Consider the following 27993-nt stretch of genomic DNA (forward strand, 5'->3'; position numbering starts at 1 on the left):
AATGCGAGAAAAATCATCGCGTGCCAACCACCTGAAATTAACTCTGGGTATACGTTCGCCATGCTTTAGCAAAAAGATTCAAAATGTAATCCTATGAATTGTCTGTCGTTAGAGTGTTTCTTAGATCAGAAATGGACGCAACAAAAAACTTAAAAAAACCGCTTGCAAGAAAAAATGATCAGCCTCGTCTGCCAAGTTAATCGAGAATAGCCCTTTTCTGTAAATAAGTTTTTTGAATGTAACTGTTTGTCAATAAGCCCAGCTGATTGACAGTACCACGGTAGTGCACTCAATTCTAATGCACTTCCCAAAAGCTTACCGAAGCTTGCTTCCTTTCTTAATTAATTATTCGTAAATATTCGTTTTTTTTCTATGACATAATCATCCGATTTTAATACAATCAATTGGATGATTTTAACTGTAAAATTGGTAGATTTTACTCATACTGAGAAGTCTTTAAACACCAAAAAATGAAAAAAATATCGGTCAATCGCTTTCCCTCTTTTCTCTTTTTTTTACATTTGTAAGGCTTCGCCAGTAGCTCAACATATACAATTATAATTTAGCCCAGTTGCATTTTCATCCCTAGACGGAATGTGCACACAATGTATTCGATAGCAAGCGGTTTACTACTACTTCAGCTAATTTCATTTGCTTTGGGAGTTCCTCCCTTAGTAAGAGTTGGTAAAATACTTCTGCATATGTTGCAATCAAGTTTTTGATATTCTTTTATAGGCGCCATATTTTCAAACCAGAACGGAAAACATAACTCGGAGTTGGCGTTTAGATACGCAATTCACAAGTTAAACTTAGACAAAAGTCTTTTGCCTGAGACTACCGTTGAATACTACATTGAATATGTTAACCGATTTGACTCCTTTGAGACAGTTCAAAAGGGTAAGCTACAAAACGCTAAATTTCTAAATTTATTATTTATTGCGGTACCTGAATATTAGTGTGCAAGCTGGTACATGTTGGTGTTCAAGCTGTATTTAGTCCAACTGATGCGGCTTTGGCGACTCATATAAATTCGATTTGTGATGCCTTGGACATTCCGAGTATAGGCCGATCTGCTCATGATTTTTCCATTAACGTGTATCCGTCCCAGCAGTATGTCAATCAAGCCTTTATTGATGTAATACATTATCTGAATTGGACCCGCTTCGGAATTTTGCACGAAAAAAATTTCGGTAAGTCCCAAATCCTTCAGCCTAACAAAAGATTTTCGAAAGATATAAAACTAAGGTCCCATTTGGAACATTCATTCCACTATTCGTCACGCAAGGGGGCCTTTAAATATATTCGACAGGTTTTAAAATGCTTTTTGCACCATAAAAAATGCGTCGAAACTGGTTAAGCATATGTTAAGTAAATAAAATTATAAGTTTAGTAAATCCTTAACCAAATCGACTGAATTCACTTTTAATGAACGAATTTAACTGGTAATATCTGGTTCGTTACGAATTTTTAAAATACATATGTGTTAGCAATGCCACTTCTTTAAATCAAGTAAAAAGAAAATTTGATATTATTTAAAGAAAAGATATATATATATATATATGTATATAGTAACATACCCACACCCACATATCTACCACATAAAGTAACATACATTGTCGGCTCCCACGACTGACCAATTTATGTAAACGTCCTCTTGCATTATAAACAAATGTCCCCAAACTCCAAAAAGCTTTTATCCCCCAATACTGTAAAATTGCAGACGCAGCTCAAACCTAGATCGCTCTCTTGCTCAGTGCTCTCATTTTGGACACTCTCAATTTATCAATAAATTTCTTTCTCCCAATCGAAGGTTTGATAAGCGCCAGCTTAGTTTTTAAGGTCGAGTTTTAAGTTGAATCTTGTAAGGAGCAGACCTATCTCTCCCAGTTCGCGTTTACACTATTTTGATAAATAAAAATTTTATTTTTTCAAAGTGTTAAATCCCGAATTTGTTATTGGCGCAGCCGGTAGGATATAACTTTTTATACGGTTATATCCTTAAAGAACCCAAACGTCGTTCGTCCCAGTGAAATTATAAACCAGCTATCGCAGTGTCGGTTTGTGTCGCTAATATACGAACGGAAACCTCAATTTTTGCAACACGCTATCGAAGCTCAGGTTGCGAGGTTTTTTAAAACATAAATCTTGACCCGTGTGACTGTCAAGTAACTAAAACAAATTTTTTTGCAAAAACCTGTTTTATTGTAAAAGCTAGTGCCTTTGCTCGTAACACAAGGGTTACTAAAAAATAAAACACCTTAGTTCTCCCCCACCAGTGGTAAGAGACAAGGTATAACAAATTTAAATCAAATTCATAATACAAAACTTTTAAAATTGTGAAAAATTTATAAAACTAAATAAAAAACCAAAAATGGCAGAACCAGTGCTATTATTGTCAGAAAACCATCTAAATCAAGCCCTGAACCAAATCAGGCAAGTGCCGCATTTTGGAGGCAACACGCTCGAACTCAGCCCGTTCATCAGGATAGACTTCATCCTGGAGTTGTACCCCACAACATGTATACGCCAGTCGAGCGTATTCTTCAGTGCGATTGAAATGCAGCTTCACGGAGATGCCCAGAGGATATCTCAACTATCAACAGCCAGATGCTGGAGGGATTTAAGGAACGCCCTCATCAACGAATATAAAACCCAGACGCCCTGCGAAGAACTACTAAGACGTCTGTATAGCACCCCCTTTCCTGGGTGTATACGTAAGTTCGTTGAGGACATTGAGTCCAAATCTTTTGTAATATTAAATAAATTAGCCTTAGAAAATAACGCTTCAAATACAATTTTATACACAAATGCTCTTAATAATACAGTTTTATGAAAAAATTGCCAGACAGACTTTTTATGACATTGGCTAGGTATGATATTACTAATGCTAATAAACTAAAATGTGTAGCACAACAAGAAGGTTGTTATGAAACACTTTATTCAGATCGTACAAAGAATTCACAAAGTCAAAACCAAGATAAGGGAAATTATCAACCCCAACAAAATACTAATAAACAACAAAACTATAATTCCCAAAACCAATACAGACAGCAGAATAATATTTCCCCAAATCAATATAACAACAAGCAAAAATGGAATTTCTGACGTTGAGAGATTTCATAAAACTGTAAATGAAAAGTTAAGAATCATAAACAGTGAATCAGACATAGAAAATAAGCTAACAAAATTTGAAACTATTCTTTATGTCTATAATCATAAAAGAAAACATAACACGACAGGCAGAACTCCTGCAGATATTTTTATTTTCGCTGGAACTCCAAAATATAATACACAGTCAAATAAAATCAATAAAATAGAAAAATTAAATGAATCACGAAATAAATTTGAATTTGATACTAGATATCGACAAGCTCCACTAGTAAAATCAAAAACCACTAATCCGTTTAAAAAGACAGGAAAAATCACAAAATTAGATGATAATCATTACGAAGAAGTTAACAGAGGAAGAAAAATAATACATTATAAGTCTAAATATAAGAAAACAAAGAAAATTAACGAAAATAAATACGATAATTCCAGATGCACGCCAAATGAAAACCAAACCTAACTTGTTGATCAACACTATCAACATCTTTATTTTAATACATTTTACAAAACTTACCAATGGCCAAAATTTGGAAATCAATCCCGTTCAAGCAAAAAACGGTTATTTAATATTCAAAACAGGAACCTTGGACTTACCAACTAATTACGAATATCATTGTTTAACCGTCAACTTAACCAAAACTGAACTAACGTATACTAATTTAATTAAACAATCAGAAGAATTTTCAGGCTTAAAACAAATTATATACTTAACAGAAAAATTAAACAGAGAAATGAATGGAATTAGAATTGCAAAACGTAGCAAAAGAGGTCTTATAAATTTTATAGGCACAACATACAAATATCTATTTGGAACATTAGATGAACAAGATAAAGAAGAATTAATAAATAAAATTGAAAATTTAGAACAAAACACAATTCAAGTTAATGACCTTAATAAAGTAATAGATGCGGTAAACAAAGGTATAGAAACAATAAATCATTTAAGCTTGGTCAATGATGTAGACGAAAGGCTAGCATTGCTTATTTTTAATCTACAAGAATTTACTGAATATATAGAGGACATAGAACTAGGAATGCAACTTACTAGACTAGGCATTTTTAACCCTAAATTACTTAAGCATGATACTTTAACACATGTTAATTCAGAAAAATTATTAATAATAAAAACCTCTACTTGGTTACAAACCAATACTAATCAAATATTGATAATTTCTCATATCCCAAAAGACATTATAAAAACTTCAATATTCAAAATGTTGCCTTACCCAAATGAATTTAATGACATATTAACAGAACCTTTAGAAGACAAATATTATTTTCAAAATAATCAAATATTTTCATTTAACACAAAAGAAAGAGTTACAAATAAATGCATTATAGGAATATTAAACCAAGCCAATGCCGAATGTAAATACACAAAAATGTATAAAAAATATGAAACATATTATATAGAGCCAAATTTTATAATTACTTGGAACTTACCGAAAACTATTTTAAACCAAACATGTATAAATCAAACAATAGTTGTCGAAGGAAATAAAATCGTAAAAGCATTTAATTGTTCTGTACAAATCGAAGAAATCTTAATAACAAATACTATAATGGATTACACACAAACTATTTATGTTAACAATAATGTAACAATGATAAAACCACTGTCAATAATTGAAGCAAAAGATATAATAAGAATACATACAAGCAAAAATAACACATTTCAAATTATAATACTTACTATTTTAATTGTAATAATTATAATTTTAATTTACTTCATCTATAAATTTAAGAGTATTCCGAGAAACATTGTAATTAAATATAAAAATCAAAACAAAAACAATACTAAGAACCCAGAATTAAACAATATTGCACCAAATGAAAATACCCCACAATTAAACGAAAATACTACACAAACTAATATACCCACTCACATATACCCTAATATATCCGCCTGAGGACAGGCTTTTTTCTAATGGATGGGGAAGTAATATACCCACACCCACATATCTACCACATAAAGTAACATACACACACCCACATACCTACCACATAAACATATTTACATTACGCATTTGTCACACCCAAAATCATCGGCTCCCAAGAGTCGCCAATTAATATAAACATCCTCTTGAGTTATAAACAAATGAAAGACCCCAAATTATCGGCTCTTACGACTGACCAATTTATGTAAACATCCTCTTGCATTATAAACAAATGTCCCCAAACTCCAAAAAGCTTTTATCCCCCAATACTGTAAAATTGCCGACGCAGCTCAAACCTAGATCGCTCTCTTGCTCAGTGCTCTCATTTTGGACACTCTCAATTTATCAATAAAGTTCTTTCTCCCAATCGAAGGTTTGATAAGCGCCAGCTTAGTTTTTAAGGTCGAGTTTTAAGTTGAATCTTGTAAGGAGCAGACCTATCTCTCCCAGTTCGCGTTTACACTATTTTGATAAATAAAAATTATATTTTTTTCAAAGTGTTAAATCCCGAATTTGTTATTATATATATATTTTTTTTAATTGTAATAGACTTGCACCATATTATTATTATTTTTTTGTTTATGTTTAATATTTCTGTGTATGGCCACACTAACACAAAGATGAACCGAGCCTAGAGAAAGATGAAGCGTTTGCTAACAACCTCGGGAGAAGTTTCAAGCCTTACAAATATTCGCCTGAAAGCATACGTCGACAAGTTGAAGAGTTTCTGGAATCTCGTAGGTAAACTTTCACCAAAGAAAACTCCCGGTGAGGACCTTCTGGACAACAGGACGATTCGACTTTTACCAGATCAAGCCCTGCAATTCCTGGTGTCATTATTCAACAGCTTACTAAGTTTAGAAAGTCTCGAAAGTTTGGAAATCGGCGAATATAATCATGATGCCAAAACCAGGAAAATCGACGACTGACGTGGACACATACAGCCCCATTAGTCTTCTACCACCCTGGGAAAAATCATGGAAAGGCTGATCCTGAGCAGGCCGGAATTTCAGTTCGGCTTTCGTTTTCAACATGGAACTCCTGAGCAATTGCACAGAGTTGTCAACTTTGCTTTAGAAGCCCCAGAGAAGAAGGAGTATGCAGTTCCTGCCTTCCTTGACATCCAGCAGGCAATTTGACAGTGTGTGGCACCCTGGGCTCCTGTACAAAGCCAAAAGTCTTTTTACGCCACAGCTGTTCCAGCTCGTGAAAAGCTTCTTGGAAGAACGCACTTTCCTGCTGATAGGTACAAGTCGTCCACCAAACCGATCTCTGCGGGAGTTCCCCGAGGTAGCGTCCTCGGCCCTACTCTATACTCTATTTATGCTTCAGATTTGTCCACACAAACTGCAATCACTGAAGTTGATGAACAAGACGTGCTAATTGCGATCGGCTACGCCGATGACCCTGATGTCCTGATAACAAGCAAAAGTATCTTGGCTGCCACATTTGCATTGCAAGAGTATCTGGAACGCATTTCACCAATGGGCCATGAACTGGAACATTCAAGTAAACGCAAACAAATGTGGCTGTTACAGCCGACCCCTTAATGAAAGCTTTTGACAGCACTGATTTATAATCCAATGTTTTTTAATATTTAAATCAAATTACAAAATTAAGATACATTTAAGAGCTTTAAAAAATCTTCCTCTCCTATTGAGGATCGCACTGCAACTGTCTGGTCGCTCGATTTTCGGCAAGATGTCTTGATTGGTGTCAGGTCCAACCGATGAATTTATGAAAATAAATCGACGTTTCAAAATGTACTGGGGCGGTAACATTCCCCCCCCACGTAAACAGCTATGGGGTGTTTACATTTACTTAAAAGCAACGTCCAGTACAGCTATTTTGGTTGCTGGCCGTACCATAACTTGGCCATCTTTGGCTGTGACGACCTCTGTAATTCGTCCTTTGAGCCAAAGGTTCTTGGGCAGATTTTCGTCCACTACGATTACGACGTCGTCAACTGCCAGAGGATGTCGTTTGGGAAACCATTTAGATCGCTTGGTGATTACTGGCATGTATTCCTTCACCCACCTCCTCCAGAATAGGTCGGCTAGTTCGTTTGCCTGGCGCCAACGTTGTCTCGGGCTTGACTCCCTTGTTAATGGAGGCTTAAAGCCATCTGCGGATCCTAGCAATAAATGGTTGGGAGTAAGTGCGTCATCGTCTTCTGCCTCCAAGGAAACAAAAGTCAGTGGGCGGGAATTTATTATGTATTCTGCACTTGTAAGAGCATTTTTGAGACCATTTTAATCGATCGAATTAAACGTTCCCATGCCCCGCCCATGTGTGGTGCAGCAGGTGGATTATAGCGCCATTTAATTTTGTCATATTTTATAACGAGCTTGTCAAACTCAACATTTTTTAGCTCCTCTTTGACGATCTTTTCAGTTGCTTTGAAATTTGTTCCATTGTCGGAAAATATTTCCTTGGGCGTCCCACGTCGCGACATAAAGTTTGCCAGGCACATTACCCAAGAGCTAGTGTCAAGGCTGTGGGCTATCTCTATATGAACTGCGCGCAGAGTGAGGCATGTAAAAAGTACACCCCAACGTTTTTCTTTGTGTCGGCCAACGTTAACAAGAATTGGACCGAAGAAATCCACTCCGGTGTATGTAAAGGGCCTCTCGAAGCTAGCGACTCTAGCTGGCGGTAGTGGTGCCATCTGAGGTGGTTCCGAGATCGCCTTATTATTTTTGCATCTTTGGCACGCTTTCCGTACGGATTTGTAAACAACACGTAACTGGGGAATAAAATATACGCTGCGGACTAGATTAATTGTTCCCTCGTGAAGCATGTGATGGTTGGTTTCATGAAATTCCTTTACTATAAGTTGAGTGATGTGGTGACGCTTTGGCAAGACAATTTGGTCTCGGCTTTGATTTATGGTATCTGAACGGCCTTGAGTACGCAATATTCCATATCTATCTATTTAAATATTCAGTCCAATTAATACACTAGGCTTACTTATGAATCTATTTGATTGAAGAGTCTCAAGTTCCGATTTGAAATTGTCTTGCTGTGCTTTCTTAAAGAGTAGGTTTTTAGCCGACGTTAGTTGTTCGAGCGTTAGTTTTTTTTGGATTTTCTCAGCTTTGCATCTAGCTCCAAGAATGTCCAAGTATAACAGAAAAGTTGCCGTTGCCCGGTATAAGCGCTTCCAATTAGAAAGGCGCTCAACGTTTAATGGTACGATAACTATACTATCCTTTCTGATTATCAAGACCGTTTTTCGAACCTCATTATGGTCGACTTTTTTAGAAGGGCATAAAGTGGGCAGTTTTGGCCACTGGTCCTTTGACTGTTGAAGAAATGATGGGCCGTTAATCCATTCCTGTGAGTTTGGTTTGCTGATAAACTTTGTCGCCATGTCTGCTACGTTAAGCTTTGTTGGCACCCAATGCCACTGACCAGCGTTTGTGGTCTCCAGAATTTCTCCTACGCGGTGCATTACGAAAGAGTAAAATTTACGCGGGTCCATCGTCAGCCAGGAAAGCACTGTCCTTGAATCGGTCCAATAAGTGTGTTGATCGATGCTTATGTTGCGAGTGCTCCGCACTTTGACACCGATTACAGCAGCAAGTAGCTCCATGCGGGGTATGGAAAGTGGCTTGAGGGGAGCCACTTTACTTTTTGCTGCGATTAGTGACACAGTTATATCATCCCCTTTTCCTATCCGAAAGTAGCAAACGGCGTCATATCCGTACTCACTGGCGTTCACGAAAGTATGTAGTTCAATGAAATCTGCCATACGAAGTAAGGGCGAGTAATGACGCGGTACTTTAATAGTTGTGGCTTGTGGTAGCAAGTCCAAAAACCCAGCTGAGGTCCTGGTAAGATGTCGTCCCAGCCTATGCCTGTGCGCCAAATTTCCTGAAGAAGCATTTTGAGGCCAATAGTGTAGCAGGATAGGAATCCTAATGGATCAAATATGGACATCAACACTTGCAGTACCTCGCGTTTGGTTGGCAAGGCTTCTTCCGAAAGGACGTTTCTTTTCGTTCGTGCAAATCTGAAAACATATTTAAACATGTCAGTTGTTGGTTCCCAAAACATACCGAGGACTTTTTCTGGATCTCCGAGTTCCTTTGGCGATTGTAGGTCGAGGGAATCACCTTGTAAATGTTTCAAGACTTCGGGTGAATTAGAAGCCCAGTTCCTTATATTGAAACCTCCAGCCGCGTGTATGTCTCTGACCTTTAGTGTAACCTCGATTGCTTCGGTTTCGTCGCCTAGGCTATCTATATAGTCGTCGACGTAGTGAGCCTTGGTAATGGCTTCGAATGCACGCGGGCTTTGCAGCTTGTATTCCTCCGCGTTCTTGTCGCGAACATAATGAGCAATGCATGGCGCACAGGATATTCCGAATGTCATAGATCTCATTACAAGGGTTCTGATAGCCTGGGTTTCCTTGTTGTACCATACAAAACGTTGAGTGTGCGCATCTGCTTCCAGGATTTGAATTTGGTGGAACATTTCAGCAATGTCGCCACAAACAGCTATTTAACCAACTCGAAACGCCATTAATACTTCGGTAAGTGGATGTAGTAGATCGGGGCCGGTATACATGAAATCGTTGAGTGACTTCCCATGAGATTTAGCAGCCGCATCCCAGACGAGTCGGGCCTTTTGAGGTTTATTTGGATTGTGGGTTATAAATATTGGAAGGTACCACACGCGTTCAGGTTGTTCAACAAGTTCGGCACTGGACAGTTCGGATGCATACCCTTTTTCGAGCAGATTATTTATTTGCATCTCAATTTTGCCAAAAAGTTCAGGTTCTCGGTTTATCTTAGCCTTTAGACAGTTTAGCCTTTTTATTGCGTTGTTGTAGCTGTCCGGAAGAACTGGATTATTCTCGCGCCAAAGAAGTCCTACTTGATAATGGCCTTCATTTTTCGAACAAGTTTTATCCAATATTTCAAGGGCCTTCTCGTCATCCACGAAGCGAAACATTTTTGGAGTAACAGTTTCAACGCAAAATCTCTCTTTAATACTCTTTTCAATCTCGTCCCAGTTGCATTGGCAGTGGTGCATGGAAAATGCAGTTTTGGAGCTTGTGGAGCCTTGCAGTCCCCAACCGAGCATACACTTAGACGCAATGGGATCATTCCATTTTCCTTCTCTGAGCCTTCGTGGTACAGCGAGCTTCCAGTTGTTGGTTCCAATGAGAATCATTGGTTCGGCATTCGAATAAGATTGTAGGGGTATTCCATCTAGATGTGGAAACTTGATGGCCAATATGTTTTTGTGGCGCCTGCTCCAGCGACTCGAATATTACAGCATACGGAATTGCCCTCCCTTCTGGTGGTTTGATTGGTCCACTGCATACAAATCGGGTCGGGGGTGCCACGAATGTTTAAACGTTTAAAGAATGATTCGTCTATCAGTGTGACCGAAGAGCCTTCATCCAGGAAAGCAAAGGTGTCGACTTCAATATTGTCGCCGTGGATCTGTATTGGCACAATACGAAAATATTGTTCAACTTCAGCTGATTTAACCTGTTGAGACGTGACATACGTGACGTGGCATACAAAGCAAGGTGAGTTCTCGGATCGGTAGGCTATGTGTGGGTGCTCCTCCGATTCCGCATGTTGTGGCTGTACATCATTATAGCTGGTATGAGTGTGTACATTATTCGTCCTTGAGTATGAGGTGGAAACGACTGTGGAGGCTGCTTCTGCGATCTTATACATCCAATCGCTAAATGCTTTTACATTTGCTATGGATCCATCTTTTGGGTGCATTGCCCAGTTCAGTTTGTATTTATTTGGAAGTTTATCAACCAACTCACGAACAAGAATAGGATTGTTTAGATGTGATCCAGTTGGCAGGCCTCCATGGTAGCACAGATGTTGCGAACTGCAAGGGCGTAGTCGATAAGTGAATCCAGCCTGTTCTTGTTTACCGAAATTCTTTTAGCTTTCTCAATTAGGCGATCTAGTATTTGATCTGGACGACCAAAGAATGCTTTTAATGTGCTTATAACCTCGGGAACCATGGTTGGCAACAAAAGCTTGTCTCGGACTAGCTCGTAGGCTTTCCCTTTAAGACATTTTTGAAGTCGAAGCATATTTTCGACATTTGAAAAGCCGGCAGCAGAAGTGCTGTTTTCAAAGGCGCTTATAAAGGTTGGCCACTCGTCTGGATTTCCGTTAAATGTAGGTAAATCAGCTGGTAGTATTTGTCGAGCTGATAATTGAACGCTGCTGGGGCCCATTGCTGTGGGTGTCCATGTCATGTTGGAATCCTGTTGGTGCGACAAAATATTATGTTTTTGTTCAATATATCTCTGCCCAGCTTCTCGTTTTTCCTCAAGCATCTGTAACATAAGAACGTTAGTTGACATGTTTATACCGGTGTTTCTTGTAAACTCATTTTCGGCTCTTTTTGCAATACCTGCGCGGCCGAGCCTTGCTGTGCAGTTGTATTGGTCTTCACGATGTCGGTAGCATCCTTCTCACAAGGAGGGCAGGCCCAGCCTTTAAGGTTATTTGCGCTTTCATCACGCACACAAGAGAAATGGTACCAGGTTTTGCAATTATCACATTGAACCCATATTATGTCTTTCCCGGGCCGATCTTTTTTGCAAGCGCCGCATACCGAAGTATCATCTCCCCGTGGAAGCATTTTTACGTTTTCGCGAAATTGATTTTGGTTGTTAGCTTCTCTGCCTGTTGGGGGAGAATTTATTTGCTTTCGCTAGCTATGCCCCTACTCACAGCCTTAGTTGGCAGAAAGTCAAACCGTGGAATCAGTAATAGTTTTGTTCTTTTTGGTTTTTTTTCACGAATCACTGACACCAATACGTTGAGTGTCCTCGCAATAATTTATTTGTCGGTTTCTGTCTTCGCTTGGTGTGTATACACTGATTATAAATGTCGCAGTTAATTTTAAGTTCGTGTCACGATTACGGTTAATGTACGGGACTGCGGAACTTTCTTGTTCTTAAAGACGCAGTCGAGCACCAATTAATAGTTAACCCGCTATCGGAACTAGACTATGTTTAATATTGTTACTACGGAACTTTATTATTCAGACGCAGCAACTTGTGGTGTTTGTTTATACCCGTTACTCGTAGAGTAAAAGGGTATATTGTGTTCGTGCAAAAGTATGTAACAGGTAGAAGGAAGCGTTTCCGACCCTATAAAGTATATATATTCTTGTTCAGGATCACTAGCCGAGTCGATCTAGCCATGTCCGTCTGTCCGTCTGCCTGTCTGTCCGTATGAACGCTGAGATCTCGGAAACTATAAAAGCTAGAAGATAGGCATTTTGCATGTAGATTTTAGGAGTTCCTACGCAGCGCAAGTTTGTTTCAAAATGGTGCCACGCCCCCTCTGACGCCCACAAGTCACAAGCTGTGGGCACAGTTTTGATGATATTATGAAAATTTTTATTGATATGTATTTGTTTCGTCAATAAATATCGATTGGCCTAATAAAAGTTTGCCACGCCCACTCTAACGCCCAAAAACCCATTAAACGCTTAAGCCTGGCTAGCGCCTACATTTCCGGCTTTCATGGCGCCATCTAACGGATGACTTTGGAACAGCTGGCCAAGGTGCTTAACAGAGTCAACGTTAATTCTCGATAAGGATTTCTGGATAGCTGAGTAACGGGTATCTAATAGTCGAGGCACTCGACTATAGCGTTCTCTCTTGTTTTTTTTTGTTTTTTGTTACTATGGAACTTTATTGTTCAGACGCAGTTGTTTTTTCTTTGTACTCTCGTATATTCAGATTTTTTAAAGAATGTAACAGCCGACCCCTTAATGAAAGCTTTTGACAGCACTGATTTATAATCCAATGTTTTTTAATATTTAAATCAAATTACAAAATTAAGATACATTTAAGAGCTTTAAAAAATCTTCCTCTCCTATTGAGGATCGCACTGCAACTGTCTGGTCGCTCGATTTTCGGCAAGATGTCTCGATTGGTGTCAGGTCCAACCGATGAATTTATGAAAATAAGTCGACGTTTCAAAATGTACTGGGGCGGTAACAGTGGCAATGTAACGTTCATTAATTGCCGATGTAGGTGCCCTGGAGTCAGCCTCAACGAAAGTCCAATCAGAGCCCTTCCTGCATACAAGTACCTCGGTGTCACTTTGGACAAAAAACTCATTTTTGGCAGGCACATTACTTGTATCCAACACTCCTTCAGGACCAAAGTTGCTCGGATGGCTTAGCTCGCGCTTGGCTCGCGCTTATAAATTTATAAGTCCATATTAGCGCAAAGTCTTTTCTATGGACTCCAGGTTTATGACATCGCTGCAAAAACCAACCTCAACAAAATTCGGGTTTTGCAAGCGAAAACACTTAGAAGGATCTCTGGAGCTCCGTGGTTTATGCAAGCCAGAGCCATCAAACGTAATCTCAGCCAAGCTGCAGGAAATTGCTCGAAAATACATGTAAAGGCTAAATGAGCACCCCAACAGCCTAGCCAGAAAACTTGGTACCGCTGCAATAAACACCGCTGAACCATAGAACCGAGTCAAAAGAAGACTGAAACGACACCACCCTCAAGACCTGCCGGACCGGATTATCATTATTAAATCAAAAAACAAAGAAAATATCACTAAATTACTTCTTGCCCTAAGTAACGCCAAGACTAATTATTGTATTATTTTTGTAAAACCGAATAGATTAAGCTGCCAGTTGGGTAGCAGCACTAACCATACAACATATAGACTGGTCATTTCATACAACGAATTTGGTCACAAAATTTTTCAATCGGGGGGCCCCAATGCTGGAATCGGCAGGCCCCGACACTTCGTGTGCCTTCGGGTTTTTTCGCTCTCGTTCTAATTCTTATTTTGACGCTCGCGCTCGAGTTCGGTCGTTCAGTCGCAGAGACGCGCATTTTGAAGAAGGTTGGCCTGCGCTTGAATTGGGCTTTGTATGTATGCGTGTTCATGCATTCTCATACAGGGGTGCATGTGTGCGATCATTTCATTTCGATGCAGCAAGAATATTTTGTCGTTTGCTACTTTTCAGACTTGGTACCCTAACAATATGGGCGTATTCACTATTGGGTTAATGATAAAAATAAGAATATTATATGTTATAGTATATTTTTAATATTTCAGCATATATTTCATCTTGGTTTACAAATTCAAATCAGTGGTAGCAAAAAAATATTTTGCATATATGTATGTATTCCAATTAATAGAAATCAATCTACTGAGATAGGAACAGGGCACATCGCAGTCGGTGTCTGCGCTTAGTGGTTCAGAAAACTTCAAACCAAATCAGCTTTGGTTGTTGTTCTGCGAGCGTATGGTGCCTGCATAGCCTACCGACGATTGAATTTTAGGGGTGGGTGCAGAAACAAGAACGGCTGTTTGGCTTTTGTTTTGTTTACATTTTTTAGGACACTTGTTTTGAATGATATGTTTAATGAGTTTTGGTTGATTTTTTTTTTGATTCGCAGTGTAATTTTGTTTAATGTTGTTATTTAATGATCTAGTTATATATATTTTTATGTTTGCTTATTCTTGAAAGTCGCCGCTTGAATTAGTTACCGATAAATATACATATGTAAGTTAACTAAGTTAACCGGGCGACGGCAATGACCGATCGTCCGAAGGCTCGCTCCGGCCAAATTGCTGACACAGCGTCTGGCCGGAAGCTCGTGCATAGCCGGCAAAGACTACCCATTGGAGTGGCCGCTATGAGTCTCTTTTTTGTTAGCTTTAAGTTTCAGTTTAGATTTGACTTTATATGAATAAAGAGCTGTCGCTCATACAAATTATACTCCGACTAAATTAAATTCTTATTATTGAAAAACTGTCTGAGTCCCTAGGCCAGCAGGTAAAGAAGGGCAGTCACCCTTCCAACATAATCTTCGTAACTCATCTTGGAGAATTCTACGGCCAGCCGGCCAACCACCACAGCGACGAACCTTGCCACCCGCACCCCCCTGGATAAGCTGCAACTGCGAGGGACGACCCGTGGGATAAATAATAAATTAATTTGTACATATAATAATTTTATAGTTTTAATCTTGGAAAATAACAAATTGTATATCTACTATAAAGTACAGACAAAAAAAATTTGAAGTGATTTTCTTAAATTTATATTACTATTTTAAATCAAGAAGTAAACTTTTAATGATTTTTAATATAAAAAAAAATTATAAAATTAATTATCATTAAACATAACATTCAAAACAAGTGTCCTAAAAAACGTTCTTGTTTCTGTACCCACCCCTAAAATTCAATCGTCGGTAGGCTATGCAGGCACCATACGCTCGCAGAACAACAACCAAAGCTGATTTGGTTTGAAGTTTTCTGAACCACTAAGCGCAGACACCGACTGCGATGTGCCCTGTTCCTATCTCAGTAGATTGATTTCTATTAATTGGAATACATACATATATGCAAAATATTTTTTTGCTACCACTGATTTGAATTTGTAAACCAAGATGAAATATATGCTGAAATATTAAAAATATACTATAACATATAATATTCTTATTTTTATCATTAACCCAATAGTGAATACGCCCATATTGTTAGGGTACCAAGTCTGAAAAGTAGCAAACGACAAAATATTCTTGCTGCATCGAAATGAAATGATCGCACACATGCACCCCTGTATGAGAATGCATGAACACGCATACATACAAAGCCCAATTCAAGCGCAGGCCAACCTTCTTCAAAATGCGCGTCTCTGCGACTGAACGACCGAACTCGAGCGCGAGCGTCAAAATAAGAATTAGAACGAGAGCGAAAAAACCCGAAGGCACACGAAGTGTCGGGGCCTGCCGATTCCAGCATTGGGGCCCCCCGATTGAAAAATTTTGTGACCAAATTCGTTGTATGAAATGACCAGTCTATATGTTGTATGGTTAGTGGTAGCAGTGTGCTAAACTTAAGAATACAATTTCCACATTTATAAAAAAAGAAGAAATCTAAATATAACCAACATGGGATCTCAAGTTTTAATCAATAACTTCACTTTTTATTTAAAAAAAAATTAGATAACAATCTTTCCAAAAACCTTTTTTTTTAATGTATTCTTTTAGCTCTTTTCTAGAGTCTAGAGTCTAGAGTCTGCTCTGACAACAGAGCCAAAAAAGATGAGATTAGACCCAAAAAAGAGCAAGTTTACAGACTGGCAATGCTATGTAATTTTCCTTTATTTTTTCGTTGTTCTGAGTACCGGGGTAATAAAAATGGGCTGACAAAAAGTTTTCGTCAGCTGTTTGCTTTTCTCCAAGCTCACGAACAGATTTCGTCGATCTGAGTACTAGGCTTAAAGAAATTAATTTTTTTAAAAGGTGCTATATACACGATAAATTTTGTTTGGTGTATCACTCGTGTAGAAGGGCGATCGGGGCTTAAGAAGTTAAATTCCCCCAGTAGTAGGATATTTGATAAAATTATGATATTAACTCAATTAACTAAATTTATTTATTTGACAGGAATTATTAACCTACATCAGCTATCCCGCTCTCTTCAGGGTGAAGTACACATGCGACAAGTTTCTCAAGGGTCTTATCTGTCTGTATTGAACGAATTTAAAAGCAAGGAAATTCACAATATTATTATTGATACAAACTCGGACGGTATATCAATTTTATTAAAAAATGTAAGTATTCTCCCTATTTTGAAGGTTTTTAAAGAACACTAGGTAGGTTCTTACGCGCTTTGCATAATTTTCTTAGAGCATTCTTTAGTAAGAGCCATAAGCACAAGAAATGATTTTAAATTTCGATTGCTGAACATATTTCAGCCATTAACCCCTAATGACTCTTAGCAATTTTTTAAAATATCTCTTGACTTGACACACGCTCTGTGAGGGGCATAGAAAATTTTCAAAAATTATGCCTAGTATTCAGATCGACGAAATCTGTTCGTCAGCGAGAGGTAATCAGCTGGCGAACACTTTTCCTCAACCCAGAAAATTGGCTTGCAAGAGCTTAGGGTAGCTTAGGGTAGCTATGAACACCTTTACTTGACAAGTTACCAATTTTCACACTGCCCAGACCCTAGTTTCATGTCGCCGCAAAAACGCTTGTGGATGCAACAAAGACTTTCAAGGAACTGCATGAGAAACGTCATTTCCCCCCGTCTGGGGAACATCTGGAACACAAGTCAGGCGGGGAATCCGAATAGTCTAAACATCAAGGGCGGGGAAAATAACCAATTTAATCACTATTCCGAAGGAAGGTTGAAATGTGAGGAGTTTTAAAAAGGCTCCCGTCAGGAGCGACACAGCAATAAAACTATAGTAAGACAAATAATAAGTCAGCGCAATCCCAAGTTTTTCTTGCGTATCCTTTGGTCACGGGCAATCACCCAAAATAAATTTGGTGGAACGAACTCACAACCTCTCTGAGCTAGCCGCACGTTTACGTAGAGAGCGAGAAACAAAAGAATAAGGTCGTTACAGCACAAACATCCACTTCTAAGGTTCTGCCCGCAAGAAATTATCGGAGCAGATTAAAGAATGTTGAAGGATTAAAAAGTTTTAAAGAATAGATCAATAATCAGCCGTTTCAAAAGACTTCGCTCGAAAATCGTGGAGAAGGTCGGCTATAGACTTATGGGTCGAAAAAAGTCAGCACGGATGAGGAAGATACCTTTCTTTGGGATCATAACAACATTCGCATGCGTACACTGCACCGGATAATATAAAGATATGATCAGAAGGAAAATGCATAGGCCCTTTTGTAACTAAAACATGCAGACTAGAAGACATGCATGAACTGGAAGGACAGCACCTCTCGAAAACGACTGCAATCCAAAAATTTATTGTGAGCTTCTAATCACCAACTATGATAACCCGTTTTTTGATATCAGTAACACCCTTTATCAAAAAGGCAGAAGTGCGCGGTCCAGGCTTCGATTTATTTGAGGGAAAACATCAGAATTTTTCATAGAAATCCAGAGTGTCCATAGAGTCATCAGAAAAAACCGTGAAGCGATAGAATATTTTTGGTCAGGAGAGTCCAGGTCCTCTGATCCAAATTTTTTAAAAGTAATCTTGCGATCACTAAACCGCTTGACGATCGGGACAAACTTAGAATCAGTCGAGATATTGTTACAATTTCTCACATCGCAACTGATCAGCAATATTTTTACTAATGAAGTCAGGTGCCATAAGAAAGCAAGAGGTGGGAGCAGGTGTACTTGCATCACGTACACCATTATTAGATTTATCGAATCCAAATAATGAAAGAGCATCATTCTCTAATGTGTCCTTCAAATATTCTTGAGAGTCATGCGCATCAGTAGGGACTTTCATTTGAAAACACCACATGTTCAGAATCAAATATTTGCGTTCTGGCCTGTCAGAGGTCACCCTTGGACCACGACCTCGAGATGACCTTTGTAAATTCTTCTTAGTTACAGAGAGGTTGGAGGACTAAGAATCCTCGCTGTCGCGGAACGGATTAACCCAATTATCGATTGTCGGGCAATTCAAATGTAGCGCCACAAATTAGAGATTATATTTAGTTCAATGTAACCGGTTCAGGATTCTCGCTGTTTAGTGAATGCGGTCACACAGCTCGAAGTTAGGAAAAGCCAAGCTTCCCGCTTCCAAGTTATTCCAATCAACGAGGTCAGAGAAGCTGGGAGGCGAGACTGCGGTAATGTTAACTTATATATGTAGGGATAAATCATAAACTTGTAATATTCCTACAGAATAAAATCCGTCTGTTCAATACCATTTTACGCTACAAGATCTGGCTATTTCTTGTTTCGGTGCGGTATATCGGGTTAAAGGCAACTCCCAGTGACCGTCGTTTGAGCGGCGTCATTTCTTTTATTCGCACTCTTCATTCGCACTACGTGCTCACATCTTCATCGTGCTATGCCAACTTCACATTCACCCCGGCGAAGTCCTCGGCTTGGACTGCCACAGACTTCCACAGCTGCAACCACTGGAAATCAACCAGCCGGCACTCCGAGAGCCATAACGGATGCCGCGGCTGGCGGTAAGGTGCAGCGGGCACAAGCTCCTAAGGACAGCGGGCAAAAGGGGAAGAAACCGAGTGCAGATCTACATCCAGCTGGAGGATCACGCCAGGGCACGGTTCCCACATCCGCACAAGTTACGGCCCTAATGGAAAGGATCGCAAGCTTGGAAGAGGAGCTACAAAGGGCAAGGGCAAGTGAAGGGCAAGATGCAGCCGCCAGGAATCCCGTTGGAATCGGGTCGAGCGGTAATAGAGTGAGCGAGACGGCGAATGCGACGCCATGTTTGAGTGGACAGAATTTAAGTGAAAAACTTGTGACTCCATCTTTACATGGACAGTTGCCGCAAGCTATTCCACGCCAAGATGTGTAACGGCCGAACTGCAGCCAGCGCACAGTAACGTGCAAGCATTTCGGGAGCCTCAACACATAACCATGGTACCCACACAGTCGGCTGGGTCCTATGGAATAGCATCGCCGAGCCTAAATGGATGGACGCCGCGCAGACTGCCTGATCTCCCCGAGTTTGATGGTCAGCCTGAGGATTGGCCAATATTCCAATGCGCATTCACGGAGACAACAGCGGCGTACCATTGTACAGCTTTAGAAAACAACCAGAGACTAGTCAAGGCCCTGAAGGGTGAAGCGCGAGCATCTGTCAAGTCGTTGCTTATACACCCGAGTAATGTTCAGGCTGTAATGGAGCAGCTACGCTCCCGATATGGTCGTCCGGAGCAGCTAATACGCAGCCAGCTGGAAAACGTGCGAAATGTGCAGACGATCCAGGAGCACAACATCAGCAAGATCGTGCACTTTTCCACACGGGTCAGCAATCTCGCAGCGTTTCTACAGGCAACCCCGAACGGAGAACAGCACCTAGGAAACCCCATCCTGATGGAGGAGCTGATCGCCAAGCTACCGCTGAGCAAAAGGTTGGACTGGGCCAGGCATGCCACTGGAATAGGATGTTTCCCCACGGTCGTACACCTCAGCGGATGGCTAGAGGAACTCGCCAGGCTGGTGTGTACTATATCGGACTTCGAAAGCAAGGAACCCAAGCGAAGGGTGCTGCACGCCAGCGCAGGCCAAAGGAACCTGTACCGGTATGACAACCAAGTTAGGAGCTGCCCAGTGTGCGAAGGGCAACACTTTATCAAGGATTGCAAGGACTTCAACCATGCGTCTCCAACTGTGCGAATCGATATCGCGAAGAAGCATCGGATATGTTCTTTGTGTCTGGAAAGTGGACATATGGCAAGGTTCTGCAAAAAAGATGTTAGCTGCAATGTATATGGATGCCAGAGGAGGCATCACTACCTACTTCCCGAGGAGCACTCACGGTCACCACAGGCATAAGGTGGTCCTCGGAGGGATCAAATGAGCAACCGCAACCGGGCACTGCAAACTGGAGTAAAGTCGGCGCCACCAGTCGCAGCTAGTGGCGACGCATGGGCTTTGGGAATACTTAACGGGACGACTAAGCGAGTGGGCCAACTATATCAAACCGGGCTGCTATGGAAGGATGACGAGGTGAGACTGCCAAACAGTTATGACATGGCTCTCAAGAGACTCGTCAACATCGAACGAAAAATGAAGCGCGACGTGGAGTTCGCGCAGGCCTACAATAGGATTATGGAGGACTATGTCAAAAAAGGGTATGTACGACGACTAGAGCCGCAGGAAGTCACTCCAGCCAACAACGACAGGGTCTGGTATCTGCCGCATTTCGGGGTCGAGAATCCAAATAAACCTGGTAAGATCCGACTAGTCTTCGACGCCGCAGCAAAGGTCGGCAACATATCCCTCAACTTAGCGCTGCTCAAAGGCCAACAGCAGTACAAGTCTCTGCCAGCCGTGCTCTCTTAAGGAGATGTTTTATCAGGTTTTGATACAGCCTCAAGACAGATGCACCCAGAGATTCCTGTGGAGAAATGGAGATGACCAGCGGGATCCAGACCTGTATGAAATGATGGTGATGACGTTTGGAGCAGCTTGTTCGCCGTGCTCAGCGCATCATGTGAAAACAGTTAATGCTTCAAGGACCCCCGCGCGGTCCTGGCCATCAACGAGTACCATTATGTAGACGACTACGTAGATAGCTTCTCAAACGATGTCGAAGCTATTTCCGTATCAACCAGGATCAAGGAAATTCATGCTAGTGCTGGTTTCGATTTGTGCCGGGTTTCTTCTAGTTCGGAAGGTGTGGTCAGAGCGTTGAACCCACTAGGATCCAGCGAGAACGTCGAGTGGACCGAAGCTGAGGAGAAGATTTTGGGCATGTACTGGCAGCCGGCTACTGACGACTTTAAATTCAGTATAAAGTACCACAGGGTACCCAGTAGCGTGATGACTGGGCAACGTGTCCCCACCAAAAGAGAATTCCTCAGCCTCGTTATGTCAACATTTGACCCGCTCGGATTCTTGAGCTGCTACATGGTGACCGCCAAATTGTTGATGAGGGAAACCTGGAGGAGGTCAGTGGAATGGGACGAGCCCCTGCCTGATGAGCTAGCCACAGCATTCGAGAGCTGGCGGCTGGAGATGAACTACGTGAGAGAGTTCCGGTGTCCGCGCCACTATTTCGGCGTAGGACGAGTGCGTGAGCTACAGCTGCACATTTTCGTGGATTCGAGCCAATCGGCGTTTGCCGCGGTGGCCTATTGGAGAACCACTTATGACGACGGCGACGTGCGGGCACATTTTGTGTGTTCGAAAACCAAATGTGCCCCGATGAGGACGATGTCGATCCCGCGACTGGAACTCCAAGCAGCTGTATTGGGAACCAGGCTGATGGACACCGTAAAACAGGTGCACGGCATTGCGATCAGCGGCTGCGTCCTTTGGACTGATTCGAAGACTGTGCTGCACTGGATTAGCAGCACCCACCGGCGGTACAAACAGTTTGTGGGAAACCGGGTGGCGGAGATCTTCGAGTCCTCTGAGGTGTCCCAATGGAGATGGATACCATCTGCCGAAAATGTGGCTGATGACGCTACGAGACCGCAACGCCACGTGAACCTTAGCCAAGAATCGCGGTGGCTCAGCGGACCATCGTTCCTGCGGGAGCCTGAGGAGCTCTGGCCCAAGAGTTCTCTGGGTGATAGTAGCAGCCTGCACACAACGGAGGAGGAAGAGATGCCGTGTGAGTTCGCACTGGTTTTGGCAAATAGCTCTATTTCTTTGCAGAGGGTTTCGAGCTACGATCGATTGGTCAGATCGACAGCATGGGTCCTGAGGTTCATTCGACGGTGCCGTGGGCTGCGTGACGTAAATGAGGAGTACGGTCTTTCTGCTGCTGAGTGTGCTGAGGCAGAGCGCTTATTAATCCGGCGGGCGCAATCAGAGGCGTTCGCGGATGAAACTCAAGGGAAAGCCGTAGCGAAAGACAGTCAGTTACGAGGACTTTCGCCATACTTTGACGACGATGGAATCATACGTGCGTGTGGAAGAATCGATGCCGCCGGTTGTGTTCCAGTTAACACACGGCGCCCCATCATACTGTCGCACCAGCACGCACTGTCGGAGATGATCACCGATCACTACCACAGGAAGATGAAGCACCAAAACCTAGATGCGACCATTAGCGAAATCCGGACGAAGTTCTGGATAACAAATTTAAGGAGACTTTTACGGAAGGTTATAACCAGATGTCAATTATGTAAACTTCGGAGAGCGCAACCAGCTCCGCCACTGATAAGTCCCTTGCCAAAGGACCGGCTCGAGGCCAACGGGTGGCCATTTAAATACACCGGCCTGGACTATTTTGGTCCACTGCAAGTATCGATTGGACGTCGGACAGAGAAAAGGTGGGAGGCACTATTTACATGTCTAACCACCAGGGCTATCCATTTGGAAATGGGCCACGATCTGTCGACAGATTCCTGCATAATCGCTTTGAGGAACTTTATGTGCCGCCGAGGACCAGTGATTAGATTGAGAAGCGACAACGGGAAGAATTTCATCGGAGCCAACCGTGAAGCCAGAAGGTTCGATGAAGTTTTCGAGCCAGAGAGGATCCAGGGTGAACTGTCATCCAAAGGAATTGAATGGATCTTCAACTGCCCGGCTCACCCGTCCGCGGGAGGCATATGGGAACGGATGGTCCAATGCGTTAAGAAGGTGTTGGCGCATACCGTGAAGGAGGTGGCCCCTAAGGAACACGTGCTGGAAAGCTTCCTTATCGAGGCGGAGAATATTGTCAACTCTCGTCCGGTTACCCATCTGCCAGTCACGGTGGACCAGGAGGCTCCATTGACGCCGAACGACCTGCTGAGAGGAGTAGCAAACGTTCCGGACCTCCCTTCAAACCGCGGACACCCGCCAGAGAAGTGCGCCACAAGGAAGCAGTGGCGTATAGCGCGGATGATGAGAGACCGATTCTGGAAGCGTTGGGTACACGAGTATCTACCAACGCTCATTCGCAGACAGAAGTGGTGTGAGCGCGTCGAGCCAATGCGTCGTGGGGATCTAGTGTACATATGTGATCCGGCCGTCCCTCGCAGGGAATGGAGGAAAGGCGTCGTGGAGGAAGTGTACCCAGGAGCCGACGGAGTTCCACGACGAGCAGCGGTGCGAATTACCAGCGACGATCGAACTAGATAGCTGTTTTGGACGTGGTGAATGCAGCTGCTTCACGGGGGTGGGGATGTCGCGGAACGGATTAACCCAATTATCGATTGTCGGGCAATTCAAATGTAGCGCCACAAATTAGAGATTATATTTAGTTCAATGTAACCGGTTGAGGATTCTCGATGTTTAGTGAATGCGGTCACACAGCTCGAAGTTAGAAAAAGCCAAGCTTCCCGCTTCCAAGTTATTCCAATCAACGAGGTCAGAGAAGCTGGGAGGCGAGACTGCGGTAATGTTAACTTATATATGTAGGGATAAATCATAAACTTGTAATATTCCTACAGAATAAAATCCGTCTGTTCAATACCATTTTACGCTACAAGATCTGGCTATTTCTTGTTTCGGTGCGGTATATCGGGTTAAAGGCAACTCCGAGTGACCGTCGTTTGAGCGGCGTCACTCGCATTGACCAACATTTACAAAATCATTTATGGGACTCGGTAAGAGCGTCTTCATTATCGACCAGCCTGACACAGATTAGATGAAAAATAGGTGATAAGCGACGAAAAACACGCACGCAGAAGCCGTTCTGCCAGAGAAGGCAAGGCCAACAAACACAAAGCGTTTAAAAGGTACAAATACGGCATTATGTCAAAATGTATCACTGGTCATAACTCATCGATGAATTTTTATCCAAAAAAGTGATGAATACGGTGAACATTGGCATGCTATAAGACGGAAAGAGTCATAAATTTGAGTATAGATAAATTTTGTAACTGCAGCTATGAAGTCACCACTCATAAGTGTGTATAATGTATGTTCTAAATATACAAACTTTATTAGATAATCTTAGTAAATGCCATTTAGATTTTACATAAATATTTGCTTTTCTAAAGATATTACAGCAGCAAATGAATGAATACAAATACCATTATTTGTTTACCAGTTTTGACTTGGAAACGTATGATCTGGAAGATTTTAAATATAATTTTGTAAACATAACATCGTTTCGATTGGTCGACATAGGAGATGTTAGCGTAAAGCAGATTTTGAAAGATATTGGATCCTATAGTCACCATATGTTTCAAAATCCTTATGTTAATCGTCATTTAAGAAAATCTGTTTCTATTGAGGTAAGTTTTATTAACGTAATATGGCAACTACAATATTTTTCAAATTTTTAGTCAGAGCCAGCCCTAATGTTCGATTCTGTCTACGTTTTCGCGATTGGCTTACAGACATTAGATCAATCAAACACTTTGAATCTACCGAACTTGACTTGCGATGAGGAAATTCCGTGGAACGGAGGCCTCAGCCTAATTAATTATGTAAATGCGGTAAGTTTGTGACTAAGACTATTGTTAAACGCCCGACTTACCTTAAAGATTAAATTTATAGATAGTCTATTTAAGGACCCCCTCTCTTATATGATTGTGGAAAAAGAACATTATATTTGATATTTTTTTTGAAGAAGTAACCTGACTTATACATGTGCGCTATTCAGCAAAATGTTTATTCAGGTTTTATCTATAAAACCAAAATTTTTGAGTGTTGGGTGTCAAAAATAGCGCCCAAAAAGGCGGCTCCAGCAAAAGGTTTATTAAAAATTGACATCAGGTCGCAATTCGATGTCTACACGCAGAAAACAGTGCGAGTTCTAGTGATAACATTCGGTAGAGGCGCCCCAACCTAAAAAACATGAACAAATTCGTTATAGAAACAAAGTATTGTTTTTTCGTACGACTTTTCCACTTTGACCGTCTGTAAAAAATCGTTCATCAAAATATTGCGATTTTGTAGGTTACAGCGCCGGAGAATTTTGTCTTCTTTTAGGTAGGCAAAACGCCAAGATCATTGGTTGAATGATTATATGATATACAACTGCTTTCGATTTACAGTAAAAAAAAGCGGTAAATATTTTGGTTACTCCCTAAGTTACAAATCAGAATATTCAATTGAGTTGCAAAAGTGTTAAAATTGTAAAGTAAACCAAAAAAAGAACAACTTTATTGTTATTAATATCTGAAAACCAATTTTTGACAATTATATACCCACGAATCTAAATTTATAAAATTCGGACTACATTATCATGTAAATATCAATAGAATAATCGAAAAATGTATCGGAAATTTTAATATAATATTATATAACGACAGAACCTTACCTATGTTAAAACCAATGAAGTTTGGCAACTCACAATTCCAAATAAGCTTCTCTGATCGCTCTGCTTTTATCCCCATAGATACATAGCTGATGAGTTTGAGGTGACGTGCAGACGAAACTAGCTAGTCCTATCATAATCGGGTTCACTCCCCAGTGAGTGCAAGTGTGATGAAAGTTAAGTGGAACAAGAAAGGAAAGCTAACTTCGGGCGGAGCCGAGGTTGATATACCCTTGCAGAATATTCTGTAAATTATATTCTCCAAAATTATTCATATGATGCATTCTTAAGGGGTTATCCGGGTCTTGACACTTCAAAAAATTCATTTTTTTCAAACTTTTTTATATAATAGTACAAAGTTTCAGGAATGTTGTCTACAAATTTCAAGTCGATCGAAGCAAAACTGTAGGAATGGGAGAAATTTAAAACCCAGCGCGTCGAACGTCACAACAAGCCATTCGGGCTCTGGCGTCGGGCAGATGCGGCACTTTAAACGCGTTTTTCTCAAAACCACTTTTTTGAAGTCGGTAGTCACGATTTCTCAAAAACTATTGCACCGATCAACTTCTGCTTTTGCACACTTCTTTTAAATATAATTCTCTTGTCCTTAACGGAGGGATTTTTTTAATTTTTGATTACAACTCATTTTATAAGCCAAAATATGGCCAAAATTTACGTAAAAAATGACACTTTTTATGAAAAGCGCTACAAAAAATTCAATTTTTACCTTAAAAAAAAATGGCTCGTAGAGGACAAGCGAGACACATTCACTATCAGAATAATTTTGGTTTTTTGATTTCAGATAAAAATTGGCGGAGATGTTTTGCCTACCGCAAGGACACAATTTTTTATGAGGTCAAGTTCAAGCCTGCCTCAACGGTTCAATTTTAAAAATTTTTGGTTCAAATTTTTACACAATGTTGGTCAAACCATAAACATTAATGTACAATAAATTAAATTTGTGAAATTGTCGTAAGATCTTTAAAAAAAATTCACGAAAATAGGCTTTTTTTTCGTGCTCCAAGACCCGGATAACCCCTTAATACTCATAAAAAATCCCAACTTCCTAATTTTAAAAACACCAAAGTTATGTCATTTCCAATCGTTCAGTTATATGACAGCTATAGGATATAGTCGGTCGATCCTTATGAAATTTGGTAGGGTATAATAAAAAAAAAATTTCAAATCAAAATATTTTTTTTTGATTTAACAAAAAAATGGCCTTTACAATCTCTCGACACTAACTTGCTATGCAGGCACGCGGTGGACAATATAGGCCAATACGATGGTTATATTTATACCCTTGCAGAGGGTATTATAGTTTTGGTCAAAAGTGTGCAACGCAGTGAAGGAGACATCTCCGACTCTATAAAGTATATATATTCTTCATTAGGATCACCTCCTGAGTTGATATAGCCATGTCCGTCTGTCTGTTTCTACGCAAACTAGTCTCTCAGTTTTAAAGATATCGACCCTATAAAGTATATATATTCTTGATCAGGATCACCTCCTGAGTTGATATAGCCATGTCCGTCTGCCCGTCTGTCTGTTTCTACGCAAACTAGTCTCTCAGTTTTAAAGATATCGAATTGAAACTTTGCACACACCCTTCTTTCTTTTGCATTCAGTATATAAGTCGAAACGGCCGGGATCGGCCGACTATATCCTATCCTGCCATATAACTGATTGATCGGAAATGCCATAACTTTGATATTTGTAAAGTTAGGAAGCTGGGATTTTCTATGAGTTTTATATTTGGTTAGTCAATCCGACCTACCAAATTTCATAAGGATCGGCCGACTATATCCTATAGCTGTCATATAACTGAACGATTGGATATGCAATAACTTTGTTATTTCTTAGGTTAGGAAGTTGGGATTTTCTATGGGTTTTATTTTTGGCCAATCAATCCCACCTGCCAAACTTCATAAGGATCGGCCGACTATATCCTATAGCTGTTATATAACTGAACGATTGGAAATTCCATAACTTTGGTGTTTTTAAAGTTAGGAAGTTGGGATTTTTTATGAGTATTAAGAATGCATGAATAAGTTTGGAGAATATAATTTACAGAGTATTCTCAACTTCCCGAAGTTAGCTTTCCTTTCTTGTTTTTTAGAGAAAAAGTCTTTTGAATATAATTCACTCATGGAAATGTTTTATCATAGGATCTTCTTAGCCATTTTTGCCGATCTGCTAGGATTTTTTTGGCATCGATTTTTTAAATTTTGGGCCTGCAATGCATTAGGTGTTTCAAATACTTGATATAACTGTTTTTTTTTTTCGC

The 27993-nt window shown here is 40.7% G+C and overlaps 1 protein-coding gene across 4 annotated transcripts in view; it reads left to right on the forward strand.

The window, feature by feature from the left end:
* The first annotated feature begins 579 nt into the window (after positions 1 to 579).
* Positions 580 to 27993, forward strand: part of LOC108044006 (glutamate receptor ionotropic, kainate 2) — a 44251-nt gene continuing 16837 nt past the window's right edge. For 2 of the 4 annotated variants that reach the window (XM_044460630.1, XM_044460631.1), the window contains exons 1-6: positions 580 to 684; positions 736 to 897; positions 957 to 1190; positions 16477 to 16643; positions 24442 to 24678; positions 24730 to 24882. In XM_044460630.1, coding sequence (XP_044316565.1) covers positions 606 to 684; positions 736 to 897; positions 957 to 1190; positions 16477 to 16643; positions 24442 to 24678; positions 24730 to 24882 — 1032 coding nt within the window. In that variant the 5' untranslated portion in view covers positions 580 to 605. Of the gene's footprint in view, positions 685 to 735; positions 898 to 956; positions 1191 to 16476; positions 16644 to 24441; positions 24679 to 24729; positions 24883 to 27993 lie in introns of those variants that run through there. The other 2 variants (XM_044460632.1, XM_044460633.1) reach the window with 2 other exon arrangements.

This window comes from Drosophila rhopaloa, unplaced genomic scaffold, assembly GCF_018152115.1.
Source record: "Drosophila rhopaloa isolate 14029-0021.01 unplaced genomic scaffold, ASM1815211v1 contig_203, whole genome shotgun sequence".
Lineage (NCBI taxonomy): Eukaryota > Metazoa > Arthropoda > Insecta > Diptera > Drosophilidae > Drosophila > Drosophila rhopaloa.